Source organism: Limanda limanda, chromosome 3 (assembly GCF_963576545.1).
Source record: "Limanda limanda chromosome 3, fLimLim1.1, whole genome shotgun sequence".
Classification (NCBI taxonomy): domain Eukaryota; kingdom Metazoa; phylum Chordata; class Actinopteri; order Pleuronectiformes; family Pleuronectidae; genus Limanda; species Limanda limanda.
This window is the reverse complement of record NC_083638.1, coordinates 23550552-23570138: the sequence shown is the minus strand read 5'-3', so window position 1 is coordinate 23570138 and position 19587 is coordinate 23550552. Positions and strand designations below refer to the sequence as shown.

At 43.1% G+C, this 19587-nt stretch overlaps 1 protein-coding gene across 1 annotated transcript; it reads right to left on the bottom strand.

The window, feature by feature from the left end:
• Positions 1-3372: 3372 nt before the first annotated feature.
• Positions 3373-17142, bottom strand: trim66 (tripartite motif containing 66). The gene is made up of 17 exons (XM_061067650.1): positions 17134-17142; positions 16065-16278; positions 14123-14252; positions 13681-13797; positions 13480-13594; positions 13100-13246; positions 12579-12696; positions 11494-12299; positions 9503-9703; positions 8445-8568; positions 8273-8354; positions 8016-8202; positions 6937-7835; positions 6701-6824; positions 5897-5971; positions 4473-4625; positions 3373-4356 (listed from the first exon to the last, which is right to left on the bottom strand). Exons 1-17 carry the CDS (start codon positions 17140-17142, stop codon positions 4120-4122), a joined length of 3738 nt encoding a protein of 1245 aa, XP_060923633.1. The 3' UTR covers positions 3373-4119.
• Between the last annotated feature and the right edge of the window lie 2445 nt (positions 17143-19587).

The window sequence follows — 19587 nt, the reverse complement described above, 5'->3', positions numbered from 1 at the left end:
TTGCTATGAGATAAGGGCCAACAAATTCAAATTTTCTCATTGGTTTAATCCTGGTTAAAGCTAATCTCTGCCCTTGCTGGGCTCAGCTTTTGGAAGCTAGGAGGGCAAACATCTATAAAGAAAAAAAAAATGTGGGCCAAAGCAGAAACAAGAACAAACCAAATTCATTTCAATGACAAGGGAAGTACATTCATATCAGAACACACACGTCTCCACCTGCAGTTCTAAATCACCCGAGGTCCATCTGCCGAGCTGATTTTATAACTATAATAAACGAGCGAACCTTAATGACCGAGATGTATTTTCATCAATTACAAATTGTGTCATCGACTGCTCCAGACTGACTCCTTACTTAAACCACACAGTTCAGAGGGATTTGAATGGTCTGATATTTTTTACAGTTAATTATCTTATGATCAAGTTGAATCATTTCAATTTCCTCACATAACTTAATTCATTAACGTCTAATTAAAAGCATACCTCCGATACAGAACCGAGACACTCGACTCCACCGAGCTAATCTGCTCTTATTAAAACATGAAATAGCTCAGAAAGCCCAACTAGCGACATTAAGTCTAAACAGCATCCGTTGTCATGGCAACGGCACATACATTTGCACAACAGTCTGCTCATGTGCACGTGAATGTTAGTTGCCATTAGGGAAGTTAAAGAAAACCTTCTTACCTTTTATAAAATGTAATTTTCATTCAACAAGTTGTATTTGCAAAATACTTTTCTCAGAGTGAGTAGGGAAAGTGCAGAGGGGGGTGTGTTCGTTCAGGGGCTGGAAACGCCACCGTTGGCTGATATGTAAATGGTAAATGGATTTGTATTTATATAGCGCTTTTCTAGTCTGATGAAGACCACTCAAAGCGCTTTACAGTACAGTTACACATTCACCCATTCACACACACATTCATACAGTGCATCTACTTGCAGCACTTTGTTATTCTATGGGGGGCTATTGAGGGTTCAGCATCTTGCCCAAGGACACTTCGGCATGCAGATGGTTCAGACTGGGGATTGAACCGCCGACCTTCAGGTTGGAGGACGACCACTCTACCCCTCAGCCACAGCCGCCCCAGATGTTGACAGTAACCATCATTTTTCTATATGTGTTAACTAAAGGGGAAACAGCGTGTATGTATAATTCCTGATTGTTGGTCTCCATCTAGTGGACAAGTATAGGAACTTCTTAGTCTCTTCCTGGAATATGTTACTGATTTATTAGTGTTGACACAATAATTGATCAATTAAATCCACTTTGAATTTGGGACTTGACATGTATTTTAGGAAACCAAAGTTACATTGTTCAGGAAAGGTTGAGAACAGACAGAGCTTCCATACACTAAAACAGTGTGGTTTCAGGACTGAGATCTCTTCAATAGTGATCAGTAAAAGTCAAACTAAAGCATCTGTCTTTTATCCACACAATTCGATGCAGTTTCTGTTTTTAAAAAACGGGAAACCTACTTAAAAGTTGGTTCAGGCTGAATTTGAGTTTCTGCTTCTTTCATCATTCTTTAATGGTTTCAGGGATGCTGCAGGATTATCGATTTGTAAACTTTGTTATTTCCAATATTTTTGTTTATTTTTCTGAAAAGACTTTGTTCCCAATGTGTTTGCCAGTTTGCTATGAAATCTGCACAACCCTTACACAGCCCCTTACAACAACAATCTCCAGTGAGGCCTCCACTGCTTCTCACAGCACTGAAACCATTTTATATCGTTCAAAACACTAACACACTGGATTATCTACCTCATAGAGGGATTTCGCATTAGATATTATAATCATCATAATCATCACTTAGTTGAATCAGAGACAACACAATCAAATAAAAGTAGATGAGGGACAAGAGAATATATTTTCTGAGGGAGCCAAACATCCTGTTTTATTATTGGTCACCCGAACCTGCAGCATCCAAATCAAATGATTACTGAGCACATCTCTTTCTATTGGATTTACAGTGTTGAAATTGTCTGCAAGATAACGTCTTATTTAAATATGATACCGTATTTGAACAACTGAAGATTCTCCATCTTCCAGAGTGAATACAGGTGAAATAAATATTAAAGAATTTGAATGAATTTAATTCCAAGATGCAATTTGTATTCCCTATATTGCTACTACTTTTTTGCATCTATGCTGAGATCAGTATGCTATCCAGCTAGTCCCAGCCCGACTGGCCCGACTGGTCACTTTCTGATAGCTGATCGCTGTAAGCTCCATCCGATCCTTCAGAGGTAAAACTCCACAGAGGACGAATTATGTCTTTTCTTGTAAACACAACAACGGCTGAGGCTTTTGGCAAACGAACATTAATCCCCCTGCTCCTGGCAAGAAACCATGTTCAGTGGTGGAGAAAACTTACATATAGCAGGATAAAGTCTAATTATGGATGGCAGCAGTCAGTGGTTTGGATGTAAGTAAGTACTTTTAATTAGTTACTGTACTTAAGTACATTCCTCATGTTTCTGGATTTAAATTAAGATTTATTTTCAGGTACTTTTCACTTTTACTCCGCTACTCATATTAGCAAATATCTGTACTTTCTACTACACTACATTTACCCATTGAATTGTGTCACATGTACACACAATTTTTTTTGTTTTTAAGTCACCAGTAATAAAAGGTGAATTGTTCCATCAATCTGATCAGAGCAGGCAGGTTAACATTAGACCCTCCTCCTTCAGCATTATCACTGGGGAAGAAACATCAGAAATGTATTCTTTCTTTGGTTTTTAATGATTAAATTTTTGTCTACTCGTTTGTACTTTTACTTCAGTACTTCCTCCACCACTGGCTGCATTACATATTGAGTGCTAGTTTCACACAGTAGATTTAATGCAAACTTGCTGTAAATAATCTGTGTGAAGCATCTGCCCTGAGAAATAAATGCCTGTTCCTATAAGGATTAATAAGGGCAGTTAGTAAATAATAAGAATTATACATAGACATATTATTTTTTCTCTTAAATGCATTTTATTGATTTTAACATATTTACTGTTGACTGTTACAGTAAAAAAAAGTTATCATGAAAGATTGACAGTAACTAAAGTTTATCAGTTTTCCCTTCTACAATAGGATATATGATAACATCTATTGATTTAAAAGGAAATAACATTACATACATTTATATTCATATTCACTAGTCTTGATGATGATCAAAGAAGAAACAGACTTGTGCATTAATTACTGTAAAAGTCAAGTAAATTCTACCTTAAGCAGCAGGAAGCAGGTAAAGTACATTTCAAAACAGGAAATGCTCAATAACAGGGTTTATTCTTATAATTAATATTATAAAAAAACTTTGCTCTACAAAGTTTTTTAAAATAATCCATTCTGAATGATATCAATACCTTACCCTCTTATTCAGCCTGAGATATTTAGATATTAGAGAAGTTACGTAACGAATACACAAATTTAATCTATGGTTAAAAAGCAAAACAAAAGATTTTCTGGGATAATATAATCTAGATATTTCAGTAAATCCCTCGACAAACATGATAATACAAAAGCCCTGTTTGAGCTCCATCACCAGTTACACTCGCTCAGGATTCACTGCTGCTTTTCAAAATAAAAGCTACTAAGACACACAATTATATCAACGATCATATATCATCTATATCAAACCTATGATAGTAAAATAAAGTTCTGTACAGTTACACATGTATAAATATGTCGAACATTTACGAATAAATACAGAACTGACTAATATCAAAGTTTCAAAGTGCTCGAAGAAGTTCCACTCAGTAAAGAAGCAAAGTGAGATTCATGAACATCCAACCACAGCATCATCTGTGTCATGTACACGGCATATATAGCAACATTAACTGATTGTAAACACAGTAAGAAATGTCCAGTGCATCAGAGGAAATCATCAATGGCCTAAATATGATATGATATAGTAAAAAGTCGACTGGTACTCAGAAGAACGCATATAACTCCGCCAAGTCCCAGCAGCCATCAGATGGCAGCACTGGGATATTACTGCAAAACCCCCCAAAACAGGTTCTTTCAGATTACAGAATGGAAACACTGCTCAATTTAAAAAAAAACAGTTGAATGAAACTCTACTAGCATAATTGTGTTTGTAGCTGCCCTCCATTCACCTCTTGTTAGAAGTTTTGTCTCCTCGACTTGAGCGAGTGTCTCCTCTTCCTCTTCCTGTGGCTCTGCTCCCTCTTGTCGGGCCAGGGGAAACCACCCTCGGCGGTTCTGTACGCCTCGTCGTACTCGTCGCTGTCAGAGTCCGCCTCCGTCGCCGGGAAAACTCGGTCCGGGAAAACTTCCTTCAGCTTGGAGGTGAAATACGCCACAAGGCTGCGGCCTGCCTGGGCCACCTCCGAGTCGGGCTGTGGTCGGACACACAGAGAGCGGCGACATTCAGACAAAAGTATTGACTGATTTAACTGATATTTAACTGAAATTATGATTAAATACACACATGCAAGATCAGTTTTTAACTTACGTAGTTGAACTTTGCACAGTTGCGGAACATGAGATAGAAATCGGCGACAAACTGATCTGCTGAGTTGTAATGCCGAGCGTTTCTCTTCTGGAGTCTCGCTCTGATCACCGACAGGTCCATTGGCCTCTTGATGATCTGGTAATAATGACGAGCCTGCATGAAAGAGCAGTGACATTTCCCACTGTTATTCTTTCCACTCAGCCACTGTGGTTCCCTCCAACTCATTCCAGTTTAATTACCTCTGGGGTCTTTCCCCTTCAAAACACGACAAACCAACGTTCCAGGGATCGCACTGTGCATCACTTTGACATTTTGTTCCTCCCCTTGCATTCATGGTATTTGTTTAGAATCTAATATGAAGGGTTATAAACAAATATATGAATATGAACTGGATTCAAAAGGAGGTAGACGTCAGCATGAGGGTTAAAGGCTTTATCAAGATTTTTTTTTATTGTCTTTCATGTGCTGTAAAGTCCACATGTATGAACATTATGGAACACATTTTAGGAGTTGAATATAATTAGAATAATGTATATGTATTTTTATTTATTTGATAAATGATTTGATGGCACAGGCTAAGGCTCTGACGCTGATCTGCTCAGGCTCTTGCACATGTGTTAGAGAGAGAGACATCACAAACCCAACTAAACCAAATTATAACGAAAGAAAATTAATAATAAATCACTTATTGGCAAGAAATGACGAGATCACAGCACAAATTAGAAACTTGTTTGGCCTTAAACAGACAGTTTATAAAATTTTAAGAAAAATCCCTGAATTCCAAAGTCTGATGGAAAGAGACAAATCAACCAGCTCATTCAGGAGGAAAACAAAGAAGTGCTGGCAGCTAAATATGTCACTTCCTGCCACAAGAAAAGAGACTAGTGGGACATAGACATGTAATTTATTGTTCTACCACCATCACCTACTGTGTTATTTTCCTTTCATTGTGTCATTATTCTATTATTCCTTGTACTTAAGAGAGAGAGAGAGAGAGAGAGAGAGAGAGAGAGAGAGAGAGAGAGAGAGAGAGAGAGAGAGAGAGAGAGAGAGAGAGAGAGAGAGAGAACGCAGCAGAAAAAACTGCTGTGGACATTGAAACTCTCATGAAAGTTGTACTGTTGTTGTTGGTATGGCGCCAAAATGATCATTAACACATCACTGATTTGCATTGTCTATCTTGCTGTGACCCTCGGAGAGAAAACAAACAAGACCACAAATCTCTAGAGGACTTACAAGTCTGATGTCCGACTACATTTCCAAAAGTCTGACTTACTAATTGGTAACTCAATATTAGATTAAAACCAGCCCAAGTCCAAACATATGAAAAACTACAACGATGCTACTGTGATCTAAGAAGAAAGGAATCTAGGTAGGTGACACTGAAACCATAACTGGACTTTAAGAAAAGTGTGATGACTCACGAGTGGACTGACGGGCTCGTGGAAGGGAGAGCTCAGGACGTTACCGAGGATCAGAAGAGTCAGCCGCTCACTCTTCTACAAACAGTCGAGCAAGCATGAGAGAGAAAAGGGTTATTAAAAGGAGAAAAAGATGAGTCACAAAAGTAAACAAATAAGACATAAACCCATTGGTTAACAATTATTACCTCTGTCAAGAAGGTCATGTTTTCATTAGTGTTAGTTTGTTCGTTAGCAGCGATACACAAAAACTACTGGAGAGATTTCCATGAAACTTGGTGGACTGATCTGGACTCATTAGATTTGGGTGAAATCAAGATCAGGGGGCGGATCCAGGAATATTTAATTATTTGTTAAAACAAGAGAACAACTAATGGGTCTCGATTAAACTAGACTTCCTAGACTGCAGTTGTATGCATCTTCCAATCAGTGCAGTTTCCGTGTACATATTTCTACATAATAATTATTCCAGATTCATACAAGGTCACTGTAACGTTTGACCTTTGACCGCCAAAATCGAATCAGCCCATCATTGAGTCCACGCGAACGTTTGTACGAAATTTGAAGAAATTCCACCAAGGCGCTCTCGAGATATCGCGTTCACAATGATGATACGGACGGGATAACCCAAAAACATAATGCCTCCGGCCACTGATAAAATCAGGGACATTAAGGGAACTGATATCTATAAGTGTTTTGAATTTATTGCAGCTTGATTGAATTTCAGGAGACTGTTTGGTCTCGTCGGATGTTTGCGCTCTACTGAGTGCTATTCCAGTTTTGGATGCGGCTGATGGAATGACCTACTCTCTGGTCACTTGCAGACAGTCCGTGTGCCACCGTGTGTTCTCCAGACGTTCTCTCATTCTCACAGTCGTATTCAACCTCTGGCTGCACAACATCTCTGCACAGGCTGCACACCCAGTCGCCCCTGAACAGGATATGAAACAGCATCAGGTAACATTACTGTGTTAATTAAACAGTCTCATAGGAGGTGAGAGACTAATATGTATAAATCTCATGTTTCTGTATCAGAAGCTTACGTGGGGAAGGTCAGCAGAGATGGGACATGACAGGACAGATGAAAGACTTTGGGACAGCGGTCACAGCACAGCAGGTCGCCTCCGATCAGACACACGGCACAGAAGTCCTCACTCTCCATCTCTGCTTCGTCCTGCTCGGACTGGATGTCGTCCGTCCCCCTCAGAGGAAGAGGGTTTGCGATCAGAAGTGACCTATGACAAGTTCCGATGGGGGGGGACTCCTCCTCCAGATCAGAGCGAAGCGGCTGCGGCTCGTCAGTTGTAAATTCAGCCTCCGATTCAACATCAAGCTCTGACTCCTGAGAGTCTGGAGGCTGATCGGATGCTACGTTAGAGTCGGTCTCAGCCTGGAAACGGGGAACATACTCAGGCTGAACGTCAGACTCTGTTTCTGCGTCAGCGTCCAGCCCCTGTCCGTCCTCTGATCCCACCTCTCCCTCTGATTCCGGGTCCTCGTCATATTCCAGACTTGGCTCTGAACCCCCTGCGATATCGGTTTTACTGCAGGGCCCGTCCTCGCCTGCAGCCTCTGATTTCTCCTCAGCCAGATCTCCAAGCTCAGCCTCCGATGAAGACTCTGCGTTTGGGTCAGAATCAGGCGGTGATGTATCTGAGTCTACCTGCGGGTCGGGATCAGCGGGTGAAACGGCTGCGTCCTCCGACAACGATTTAAGATAAGAGTCGGAGTCCAGATCCAGTGGGGAGTAACTGTGTGAAACATATTTGGGGTCTGTGGAGGGAGGTGTGGAGGCCTTACGAGAGCTGAATCTCCCTCGGCTCTCAAACTCGCTGTTGGTTGACTGTGCGGTGGACTGATTGCGAGTTTGCCGCTCTGCAGCGTACAGTGGCGCTGTGAGCGAGTGGGAGGTCCTCCTGGTCTCAGAGCCTCCAGATACCCTCTATGTTTGCAAGAAAGGAAGAGGAAGATGAGAAGGAAGGGGAAGACAATGTCGCTTTTATTACACAGCTTTTTTATATTTGCTGCTGAATCAAACATCCTGTTAACGAGAATCACTTGTGTTTAAAGATGTAAAAGATAAAACAAGAACTAGTGGCAAAATAGAATAAATAAAACATACTTGAGTCTTTGCATCTTGCCAGAATTTGGGCTGTGGGAGCGTTTCACTCCTCTCCATCGAGCCGGCAGGTAGAGGGTCACTCTGCCGTCGTCCGTGTGGAGGGAGACGAGAGACCAGTATTTTCAGACGCTCTAGGCAAACCACTGGAACCCTGGGCCTCGCTGACTCCTTGTGAACATCCCCGTTACTGTTAAAGAAAGAGAGTTATTAATATTTTCATGATTTGTGCAAAGGCAGATGTTTGAACTATCACACACCTGTTGTGGCCGTTTCTCGACAACCTGCACTTCTCCTTGGCCTCACAATCAATCTCTTCATCTACATACGTAAAACAATGATCTACAAAAGAGAAAGATGGAGGGCACCTTGTCACAAACTGTTCTTTTGAGAATATCAGTAATAATTATTGTACAGTATCATTTCCCGCACCTGGCTCTGTCTTATAGGACAGTGGAGGATAACGGTGGCTTCTGGGCGAGGCCATGTCAGACGAAGTTTCCTTGACAACACAGAGCACGCCGTCTGATGCTCTCCTCTGTCTGGGATCCGCATACTGACAACAACACAAACAAAGCAATCATGCATCAACTTCTTGAACAGAGAAACAGTCTTATTGTTATTGTAACTTTACCACAATTCTTTCAATTTAATTTTAAAAATAGGGGTCAGAGATTGCCAAGAACCCTCTGGTGCCACAATAGGCTTTTAACTACTTTTTTTTTTACATATGCAGTTGTTCTCCCTAAAGTAAACAGACTTTGATGTGTAAAATAAATTACCCTTTAAATTATGCATTATGCCAGATACAAAGAATAAGTATCTGGAGGGTTACAAATTCATTCACCTTGATAGCAACAGAGGAAACAAATGCATGATCTATTCTTGAGCTTGTGGTCATTCCACGTCATTCTCATCAGCAGGGGGTTGGCCAGTTGTCACACAAATCTAATAAATGTTCAGTTGTTTTCTCGTTAACATGGATGGAATCAAAAACTAAAGTGTTTGGAAAAAACTGATATTTAAAGAGGGACAATTCCATGAGAAGTGAGCATCATCATCTGCTGATGAGGATCATGCAAAATGATGGAAAGCTCCATAAAAGCAACTAAACAGAACTAAACGGAAACTGATGTCCTATTCTTAGTTAGATACAAGGTGAAATATTCATGTATAATTGTGTAGAGACTGTTATCAATATTTCTTTCCAATACCAGAACCAGAATGTGAACATGATAACTGGGATCACTAATGAAACTTAGTGAAATTCAGATACGAGAACTGTCCTCTTGTACATTCCTCCTAACTCACACGCACAGTTCATCCAGTCACAACTTTACAAGCTCGTCTTGAGCCAACTTCCTGTCAGCTGTTCAAGTTCCATCACAATAAATGTATGTCATTCTTATTTACTCATTTTCCATCGATCAACTAGACGTCCCTCCTGATTGAACTGCTGTATGTGTGACTGTATGCTGATGTGGAGTTACCTTCTTTCCTGCCTCTGGGATGTGGCTGCATCCTGTGGGCCTCTCGGTGTGAGGGCTGGTGGACGGGGGGGCCAGTTCTGCCGGGATGCTCTGGGAGCGCCGCGTTCTCCTCCCGCACGCTGAACTGGGGCTGAGCCGGCTGCTCGGCACATCAGACACACCGTCGTGGGCTGTCGCCGGCACCTCCAGGGACGTGGATCTCTGTCAGAAACAAACACAGAGCGGGGGGGGGTTTGGTGCTCGATCACATGCACAGATGCACCTGTTTGTGCCTTTAACAAGAGAGAGCAGAGACAAGGAGTGGGATGTGTGTGGTCGCACAGGTGTGCAGAGGAAAACATCGCTCAGTGCTTATTCTGCCACGGATTCAAAACGACTTAAAAAACACACACACGGAGAATGACCCACACAGCTGCGTGCATTACATTTATTGTACAGAGAATGAAAGGTTTGGTTACTGCAGCAATTATCATATGTAAATTCACCATTAGACTCAGAGTGGCCCTTTGATTAAGCCTGAAAATCAGCCTCTCCCTGCCTCGTATTAGAATTTAACGAAATGCAAGCGTCCTGAAAAGCTCCTTTAAATGCCTCGGCTCTGTGTCTTCAGCTAATATAAGCAGGGTGTGTGTGTGTGTGTGTGCCATCATACATATTCAGGCCCGGGCTGACACTGCGTACTGCTAATATCATGCGATTAAAACATTTACCTGATCCATGCCCCTTGGGTGAGGTGCGCAGGATTCAGAGTGTGGAGGGAAATGAGAGTATAATCCTTCTCTCTGGAACGAAGGAATTTATCTCGGAGTGCAAACCAGAGCTCGACTCAAACTCCCACTATTCCCTCAGTGACTCATTAATGACAGGTGAAGCACATAAATGACTGCACCCGAGTGGTTTGGTGTCACGTTCACATGCTGTGGCCTTAAAACGTACAAATAATGTATCTTTTCGCTTGTAATCTTGAGAGAGGTGTTTTTTCTTTTTTTGGAGAGGTGATTATGTGGCTGCTCAACCCTCTGGCATCGAGGGTGACGATGATGAACAGCGCTCTCTCGCATTTTTAGGATCCACCGCTACCAGCAGCCCTGCTTTAATTGTCAGAGCAGCTCTTTGTTTCCCCATCATCCTTTCTTCATCAAAGCAGGAGCCGGTTTCTGTAGCGCCATCTGTTTTCAGGCAGGCTGTCAACTGTGGGAAGTGATCATTCTGGCATTTAAATAAACACTGCTCCCTTTTAGTTTGGTTTAGCCATTTATGGATATTAATTAAAACTGAGTGGTGCCTTCCATTTTAGAAATATGCAATCACTGCTTCCCATATGTGAAACTTTCTCCTACTAGATTAAAATTTAACTTAAATGTCACTTTCTCATTGTGATATTTTTGGAATTAGGGTTTGTTGCATTTTTGCCTTGTTTTTCTCAGGGTGGCTGTGGCTCAGGAGGTTGAGGGGGTCGTCAACTAATCAAAAGGTTGTTAGTTCAATCCTCAGCAGCTCCAGTCTGCTCTCTGAAGGGTTGTTGGGCAACATGCTTGTATGGACTGTGATAGTAAAGGCGTTGCATATAGAATGTGTGTGTGAACGGGCGAATGCGACCTGTTTATTTGACAATAAAAATCTTGAATAAAGCTGTTTGGTGAATAAGACTGGAAGAGTGCTTTATAATTAAAGTCCCTTTAACATTTACATTCTCTGTGAAGAAATTTGTGGTTGATAAAAATACGCTTAACTTTGGCCGATACGTTCTGGTGCATAAAGCAGCACTGTGTGGTTTACCATGTTGTGAGTTGTGAGCCGGGTTAAAAGGTGTCTGAGCCACTGCAGGAGCACGTGTGACCACAGATAGACTGAGCTGCACAAACTCTCCCACATGGTCTGTTTCGTTCTCAACTTAGAAGTTAGTTTACTCTTGTTTCAGAAGCCAAAATATCTTATCTCTTTTCATGCTAAAAGTTCAAACTAAAAAAAGATCCATTGTTAGTTCTCACCCTGCCATCCCTGTGGTCCCCGAGTGTCAGTGAAGGTCTGGTCCTCTGCTGCTCTTTTCTCAGCTCTGCTGTAGGAGGAACACATTGTTGCTGCTGCTGCTGCGGGGGGGCAGGACTCTGCTCATCCCTGTCCTGTTCCAGCTCCTCGTCCAGCAACTCTCTGCCTTCCCCTGCTGCTGCGTGGCCACAAGTCTCCTCCACTCTGCATCTCTCCTCCCAGCTCTCCTCGGTCATCACATCTCTGTCCACCGCTGCCGTGCTCATCGACATCTTCCCCTGACACTGACCGGACCTGCTGCAGTCTGCGCTCAGCAGAGCCTGGCTGCCTGGAAGAACTTCTCTCTGGTGCGAGTGATAAGACAGATACGATTTGGACTGAGAGTGGGGTTGGGAGTCGGTGGCTTGCGGCAGGGATGTGGCTCCTCGGCCGCAGGTGAGCTGGACGGGTGTCACGAATGGGACCGGTGATTTCGGGGGAGGCCGGTGTGAGGAGCTCTCTGTGTCCCAGCACCTCTGGAGCTGCTGGCTCTGGCGCAGGGGGACAGAGATGAGAGCAGGCTGAACGCGGCTGGTATAAAGTGAGGCCTCCACCTGACTTTTGTCCGGGTTGGAAGGATCTGGCTGAGAGGGGTGGCCGTGCAGGCAGCACATCTGGGGCTCACAGCAGGACTGGCAGCCACAGCCTGGCTCTCGTCTGGGAAACACAGGCGGCAGAGCCAAGCAGGGGATCGGCTGAGGCCTCAAAATACTGGAGCAGGACAAACTCTGAGGATAGATGCAGTTTCCCCCTTCAACAGTCAGCTGGCCTGCAGAGCAAATCAGAAACATATATGTCATATGTCATAAGAATAACATTGATAATAGTAAGTGAATAAGTGGTGCGTAAGTTAAGTATTTTAAATGATATGTTTGTGTAAATTAAAAGTTATTTTTATTTTGACATTAAAGACAAACTGACATTTTGTCAAACAAAAACATTTCATTTCATTCTCATGCATTCACATTTTATTTTGGGGGCTTATTCCTGAGTTCAACAACATTTCTAAGAAATATTTGTCTTCTTGCTTCAGCAGCCTTCATTTTACCTAAAGAGGAAATGTGCCTCATCCAGTAACTTGCATCCCAGTTGAATTTGATTTTGACGGGACTCCAGGACTCTGAGAGCAGTGATGGCTCCAACAGCTGCTGCATCTGGAGTGAAATCTGAAGGAATCAAATATATTCTATTCATTTTTCCACACTGTCCTAAATAATAACTGTCGGTCTTTCCATGATAAAAAAAATATGACAAGAAGTGCATTCAGAAGACGTCCCTGGATAATAATATAAGGAAACATATTTAGATCTTCTTTGAAACCCAAGCTGCCAATATCACTGTACTTTTGGCAGCACCAGTGGATTTGAGTTTATTGTTTAGTTTAGGTGCCAAAAATACAGAATCCTACCGTCAATATACTTCTGTTTGTAAAACCCTCCCTGCCTCTAATAAACTTTACACTCAAACTCTCAGTTCACAACAAGGCTTTTACGTTACAAATGTGTAGTTTCAAAGCCTAAAGTGAGTGTGTGTGAGTGTGTGTGTGTGTGTCGGGTGCTGTCAGCGTACCAGAGCCCTGCTGAAGAGCACCGGGCCTCTGCAGTGGTGGGTCGTAGCCCAGGTGATGAACTTCTGAACGTGGTCGAGCTGGCCACACATCTCTATCGCCCCCTGCAGCTGGTCGTCCAGACGCTGCTGAAAGTCCTCTGAGATTTTCTGTGAACACCCCCATAAAATACAAGCTGTTATGTGTGATTACTGGAACAGGGAGAGCCCCGTGACGGGACTGTGGTCTGAATCGATGATTCTTTATTTGCCGTCTTAAGCCACGTTAACATATTTTTATTGGCTCCCTGAACTCCCTGATCACCGGGCTAACAGATTCTTTGCATGTATATTCACGGCTGGCTGAAGGATAAGAAGGAAAGACAGAAAGAGAAAGTAATTACCTCCAGTTGCTCTATTAATAGGTTGGCTCGTTTGTTAAGCTCGTTCATCATAATCATCTTGGCCATTTTAATCTGGTTCTCGGCCTTCCTGTGTGCAATCTTTACCCCATGAAGGCTGTGAGGACAGAAAGGACAAAATAAAGGGCTCAGTCCTGCTGGGAAAAATCTGAAATTCGGAAGAAGAAATTAGTCTAAACCAACCTGCCCTCTATCTCTTTAGCATTGTTCTCCACCGCAGACCTCCGCTCTTCCACCTGCACCATCAGGCTCTCAAACAGCCACTGCTGATCCTGCAGGGCCTTCTCGATCTGCACCACCCTGAACACACAAGAGATCACAGCACCAGATAGAAAGTTCACTAATTTATTCCGCGGGAACGTGGAGCACCAGCATTAAATTTGTTTTCCCCCCGGGGACACGACGTTGTGCCGGTGACCTTAGAGGCAGCTACTGTACTGTAACATCCCAGAAAACAAAAGCGCATGAATACTTAATGGGTATTAGGCAGGCCAAGGGTAGTGTATGCAGATACAGACGATAAAAGTGACAAGGCGGTTAAAGAGTGTTGTTGCTCAGAGGAAGTTTTTAACCTGCGGTTAGCCTCTCGCTGCGGTGTCCTTGTGCTGCGCGTCTCAGGACTGACCTGTGTTTTTTGTGGGCGGACAGGTGACAGCTGCTGCAGCACAGAAGGTCACATGACTCGCAAAACAGCTCCAAGGGCTCCTGTCTGTGAGAGTGGCACATTAGGAGGGAGCAAGGGTACGACCCCGGGCCTAAAAGAGACAGGCAAGGGAGGAGGGGAGGGAGAGGGGAGCATCAGTAACACACTCGGGTAGGAATTCACACCCAGAGCCAGAGGAGGGCCCCCAGTGTGCAGCAATTCAACATAACACAAAGAGTTTGTGTTAAAAAGGACAGAAAGATGCAACTAAATGTATATATCACATGTTCACATTCATACATTTTCATAGTACAAGTGGTCTGTGAAACTTGTTCGTACCTCTACTGTCCCACAGGCCGGAAACGCAAGAGGTTAAAGATGTGACAAATCATGTCTCGACAACTGGGTCTAGACTTTATCTGGAATTTACCTTCCACATATCAACAACGCAGGAGATTGTCGAGGTCAGCGCGACACGACCCAAGTTTACACCTCGACACTTTTGGTTATCTTGAGATATCTGTATTTGGGTTTCTTTTCAATTTTGAGTCTGTTGTGTGTTAGAAATGTCTTCAACATGCCCATTATCTGAGTTTTTAGTTTAGGGGGCTTCTAGGAGAATGTCGCAGCACCTTACTTATTTGTGTTCTCACATACGGCCCCTCTGGAAAATTCATTGAGTCTGTATGACTTAAAGCAGCTACAGTATGTTGACATGTGAGATTAAAGGTTAAATAGTTTACACAGTATATGGAGGAGATTGATTTATTGGCCGAAATTAATATAATAATAATCCTAGAGATGTTTTCATTAGTGTGTTTCATCTAAATTGTATGAATTGTTGTTTTGGGGCCTTTCTATCGGGAACGGGTCCTCTCTACGTAGGCCGCCATGTTGTTTTTTTTTACAGTTGTCCAAACTGGACAAACTAACTAAGTGAAGGCTCCCAAAGGTTCTCTCTCATGTTTGTAAGGAAAGGGTTAGGTAAGGGGGGCTCAGCTGCAACATGCATCTTTACCACTAGATGTCCCTAAATTCTACACTCTGAACCTTTAATGCTCACTTTCCTGTGCACTTTGAAACTTAGACAATGGGAAACTGGGACAGCTGGGTGTCAAAGATGAAAGTGAACAACACTTCAGTTGTGTCCAGAAAGCACACACACACACACACACACACACACACAACACTAAAATATCAAATAACTAACACTAAAAATATCCCTCAGATATTTCTAAATGGGTCACTGTGAAAACTGTCGACTTACAGAGGGTTTATCTAACAATAGCTGGGTGAGGCTAATGAACGCAGGCCTGCTGCTCTCTGATGGCCAGCTCACCTCAGCCAACCCTGCCTGCACATCCTCACATCTGTGGTGCAGAGAGGAGCTTCCCCCTGTGTGCATCAGATCCATTTGTCTGACCACATCCTGTCAGTCAGCGTAGTCACACAGCTTTTCTCACAAGTGCACAAGCAAAACAGTGACACTGCCATGGCTCAGTCAATGTGTCTACGATGTGTTCGTTACAATTTGACAACTCGCACCGAGCAGACCTGCAAAAGCAGCCGCCAACGGACCTGCCAGGCAGACTGGAGGGTCTTTAAATAGCAGCACACTAATATTAGCCAAAATGAAATTGTGTGAGCCTTTCAGAATCTGGGCCACGTGTTAAAGATGGGTGTAATAAAACACAAGGATCTCCAGAAGCTATCATCAACCATCGCCACGGTCATGCATTATTCATAACAATGGTTCCTTGGGAGACATGATTAACAAACAGAGCACAGAAAGAAAAACAAAAGGAGCACAAACAGGTTTTCAGGGGACACAGACAGAGACACACTGTGTAGCCCCATTAGGAATCTTTCAAACATGCCCTGAGAAGTTGATGTAATAAAGTCCGGAAGCACTCAAACATCTTGCCTTGTCCGGTTGGTGGCACGGAGCTGGAGCCTCTCTGGTGCTGCTCAGGACACTGGGGGGCACCGGGCCTCTGCTGCTGGTGCAGGTCTGCGCACTGGGACGTGGCAGGGGCTCTCGGATGCTGATGCACATCTGTGCACTGGTAACACAACCACTTGTTGCAGAGTGTACACAGGGTCCGTGCAAGTGTTGAGTCTGAGCATTCTGAGCAGATCTGACAGGGACACACGAAGAAAATGTACATTGAAAACAGGTGCACACGCACACACACACACACACACACACACACACACACACACACACACACACACACACACGGAGAGAGAGAGAGAGAGAGAGAGAGAGAGAGAGAGAGAGAGAGAGAGAGAGAGAGAGAGAGAGAGAGAGAGCTGTGTGATAGTAAGATAATGTGACATATGTCAGAGCTCTTCGTGTTGCTGCCTTACTTTGTGCTAAATCCCACTCGTTGTTCTTATGCTTGAAAATGGCTTTAAAAATCAAACTAAACCTGTGTTAGAGAATACTGTGTTTACCATCATTTAAATGCTGATTTAATCTACCATTTAAAAATCATAATGTATGTAAACAAACATAATATATAATTATGATTTTGATATTTTTATATTTCAATAAGAAGATTAAAGTCCCTTGTGTTTACTTGTGATTTTCTTCCAGTTAAGAGCAAATAAAAAAGCACATTAGCTGTCAACTGAAATCTAGTGAGATGATTCGCAGAGCAGCAGTTTTCACCTAAGTAATACTTTATTAATCTCTGTGGGGAAATTCATCCTCTGCAGTCGTCCCTTCCGACCAATTTAGAAGCAGTGAACAGCACCTCAGGACCAATTCTCACTCTAAATCGAACGTGTCTTTCGCGGTGGGAAGAGAGCAACACAAACATTCAAAAGATGCCAACTCTGCACGGCCTCAAATTGCCCTACAGGGGTTCATTCACAGGATCAACTCCGAAACTGGTGCAAAAAAGAAACAATCTCCTGGCGAATTTAATCTCAAGCAGTGTCAGATAGAGAAGAAAAAACAACGGTAAACAAAACAAAAATCCCCTTACCTTCTCCATTTCCGTGCTTTGAGAGTAGAGCGGTTTGGAGGGAGAGGAGAGCGAGAGCAGTCTGACGCCTCAGCAGCAGAAACACTGACGCTTCTACCTACAGGCAGGAAGCAGTGCGCACCGAGAGGTGGCCCCAGAGGAGACGGCTTACATGACAGTCTCACTGTGCTCCCTCCTCCCCGAGTTCATCCATGTGTAGGACCCCCTCGCTGCCGCAGACGAGAGAGGCATCGCGTTCAAATCCATCCCCTGCCTGACGGTGCAGCTAACACACACAAAAAAAGAGAGAAAATCTAATCCTTTTTCTTAAATAAGCCTGTGCATAATAATTGGGAATTAGGGAGATAAGATAATTATTTTTTTGTAGGGCAAAATATCCCCGCAAGCCCTTTCCCAAAATGGGAGAAGGAAGACCAAGTGACCTACAATGAGGAAGGAGGGAGAAAGTGTAATGTAAGCAACTTTTGGGTGTGTGGATGGGGCGTAGTGCGGCAGCAGTAGGTGATGCTCGGCTCCGGTGGTGTGGAGCTGGGCGATGGGGGGGGCCGGCTGTGGCCTTCTTCTCCGCGTCAGCACGAGGAGGGGACAGATCCCAGCGGAGCTACACACTAACGTAGCACACGGAAAGCGGGTCAGGCTGTGATGAGCTCCAGATGGGACCAGGATAGTCCTGCAATTCCCTCTAACACTGTGAAATCAATTAAGATTTTAACGCGGCAACCACAGCAGGAGGAGAGTAAGAGGAAAGAAAAGGAAACAACTTCAGACAAAGGAAATTATCTGCAAAAGCAAGAGTTGCATGATGATGTGACAGTTGAAATAGGGGACGGGGTGAACCAGAAAACTTTAAACACACACTCATCATCAAATATATCCCAGCATCAAACCAGTGGGATATCTGGAGCTGGGAGCGAGTCTGCCTGACAACAACCCCTGCAGCCTGACCTACAAATCTGACAACTTTCTCATCCTTGGGTGCTTCAGTGGGGAGCTCAGAGCAATCCCATTCCCCATTGTGCACTCAAAGACCCAATTTGAAACACAATTAGTCAGTCGCAGTACGCCCTGCCTCTTGCTCACTCAGTTCTGTAGCATTTTCAAACTGCGCACTTGTTCCCTCGCACCTCCAGCAGCTTTTATCTGAAATCTCCACTGCTGGCAGCTCCTCTGCTCTGCTGAGTGGAGCTGGCACTGGATGTGCATGCCATCTCAAGAGATGTCACAATAATAGTAACCTGTGCAGTGAGCTGTCCCCTGAAAGCATCCCCCCATGCAACTTCTATTAACACTGCAGTGATGAGATCACAGGAAGAAGCAAGATTACCTTCAACCACTCGGAAGTTCTCATGCCATTTTAAGGCTGTATCTCCCCAAATCAAATATTCTGTTCTGCACAGAGATCCAGCAACAGGAGAATCTTCACTTACTTTCTGTTTAGAAAAATGCAATCAAATCTTCGATACAACCTACAGCTGGTTATCTAAAGATCTCGCTGAGAGTTATCCTCTGTTAAAAAGTCAAGCTTCAGAAGCTGCAGCTTCGCACATAAACAAGATGGTGAAAAGATATTTGCCCATTTCTCTTCATCTTCTCATCATGTGGAGCTTGAACTGCTGCAGCTGATGAGATCTCACAGTGTGCTTCCGTTGAAATGCTCAAAACTGCACTTTCATTTTCTGTTCGCTGTCGCAATTTACTCTTTATTCAAATGTTATTTCTCGTTCTAAAACACAAGAATGGCCCTCAGTAACCTGCACACCTCCACCAAGGCCCAACACTGCCCTTAAATTCATCCAAATCCAAATCCAACCAAATTGGATAAAGCCAAAGATTATGCATAATCAAGATTCATGAATTTAAAAAAAATGTAAAGTCCTATCTCACAAATGTTAAAGAAAGTGAAAAAGACAAAGTCCTAGATCCACGGCGATATTTAATGGGTTTCTTTAATGGTCCAATTAGTTTTTTCATAATCCTGCTGACAAACAAACCAAAGGAAAGGGGTAAACACATAACCTTATTTATTTTAAAGTGGCACTAGGAGGCACTGACATATTATTGCTTTTTGTTATGCTATGTTAACGTTATCTCTATCTCTGCCCCCAAATGAGGTTTCTCACATTAAGACGGTGGTTGTGATGCTCAGAACACATGGGTTGACTAACCTCTTAAATAGATAGGTCCTTCTCTGTTGTGATGGGAGAAGCCTCCTCCTCCTGTGCTCCTCTGTTTTGTGGAGTCCCCCAAGAGTTAATTTTGGGTCCCATCTTATTCAACATATACAAGCTACATGTTGGGCAAGACATGCACAAAGCATACCACTGATTGAAGCCTGGTTCCACCAATATTTCACATATTATTACAACTTTTTTCTTGCAATATTAACACTTTATTCTTGTAAAATTAAGACTTTTTCTTGTAAGATTATGATTTATTCTCATTTTATTCTTTTTT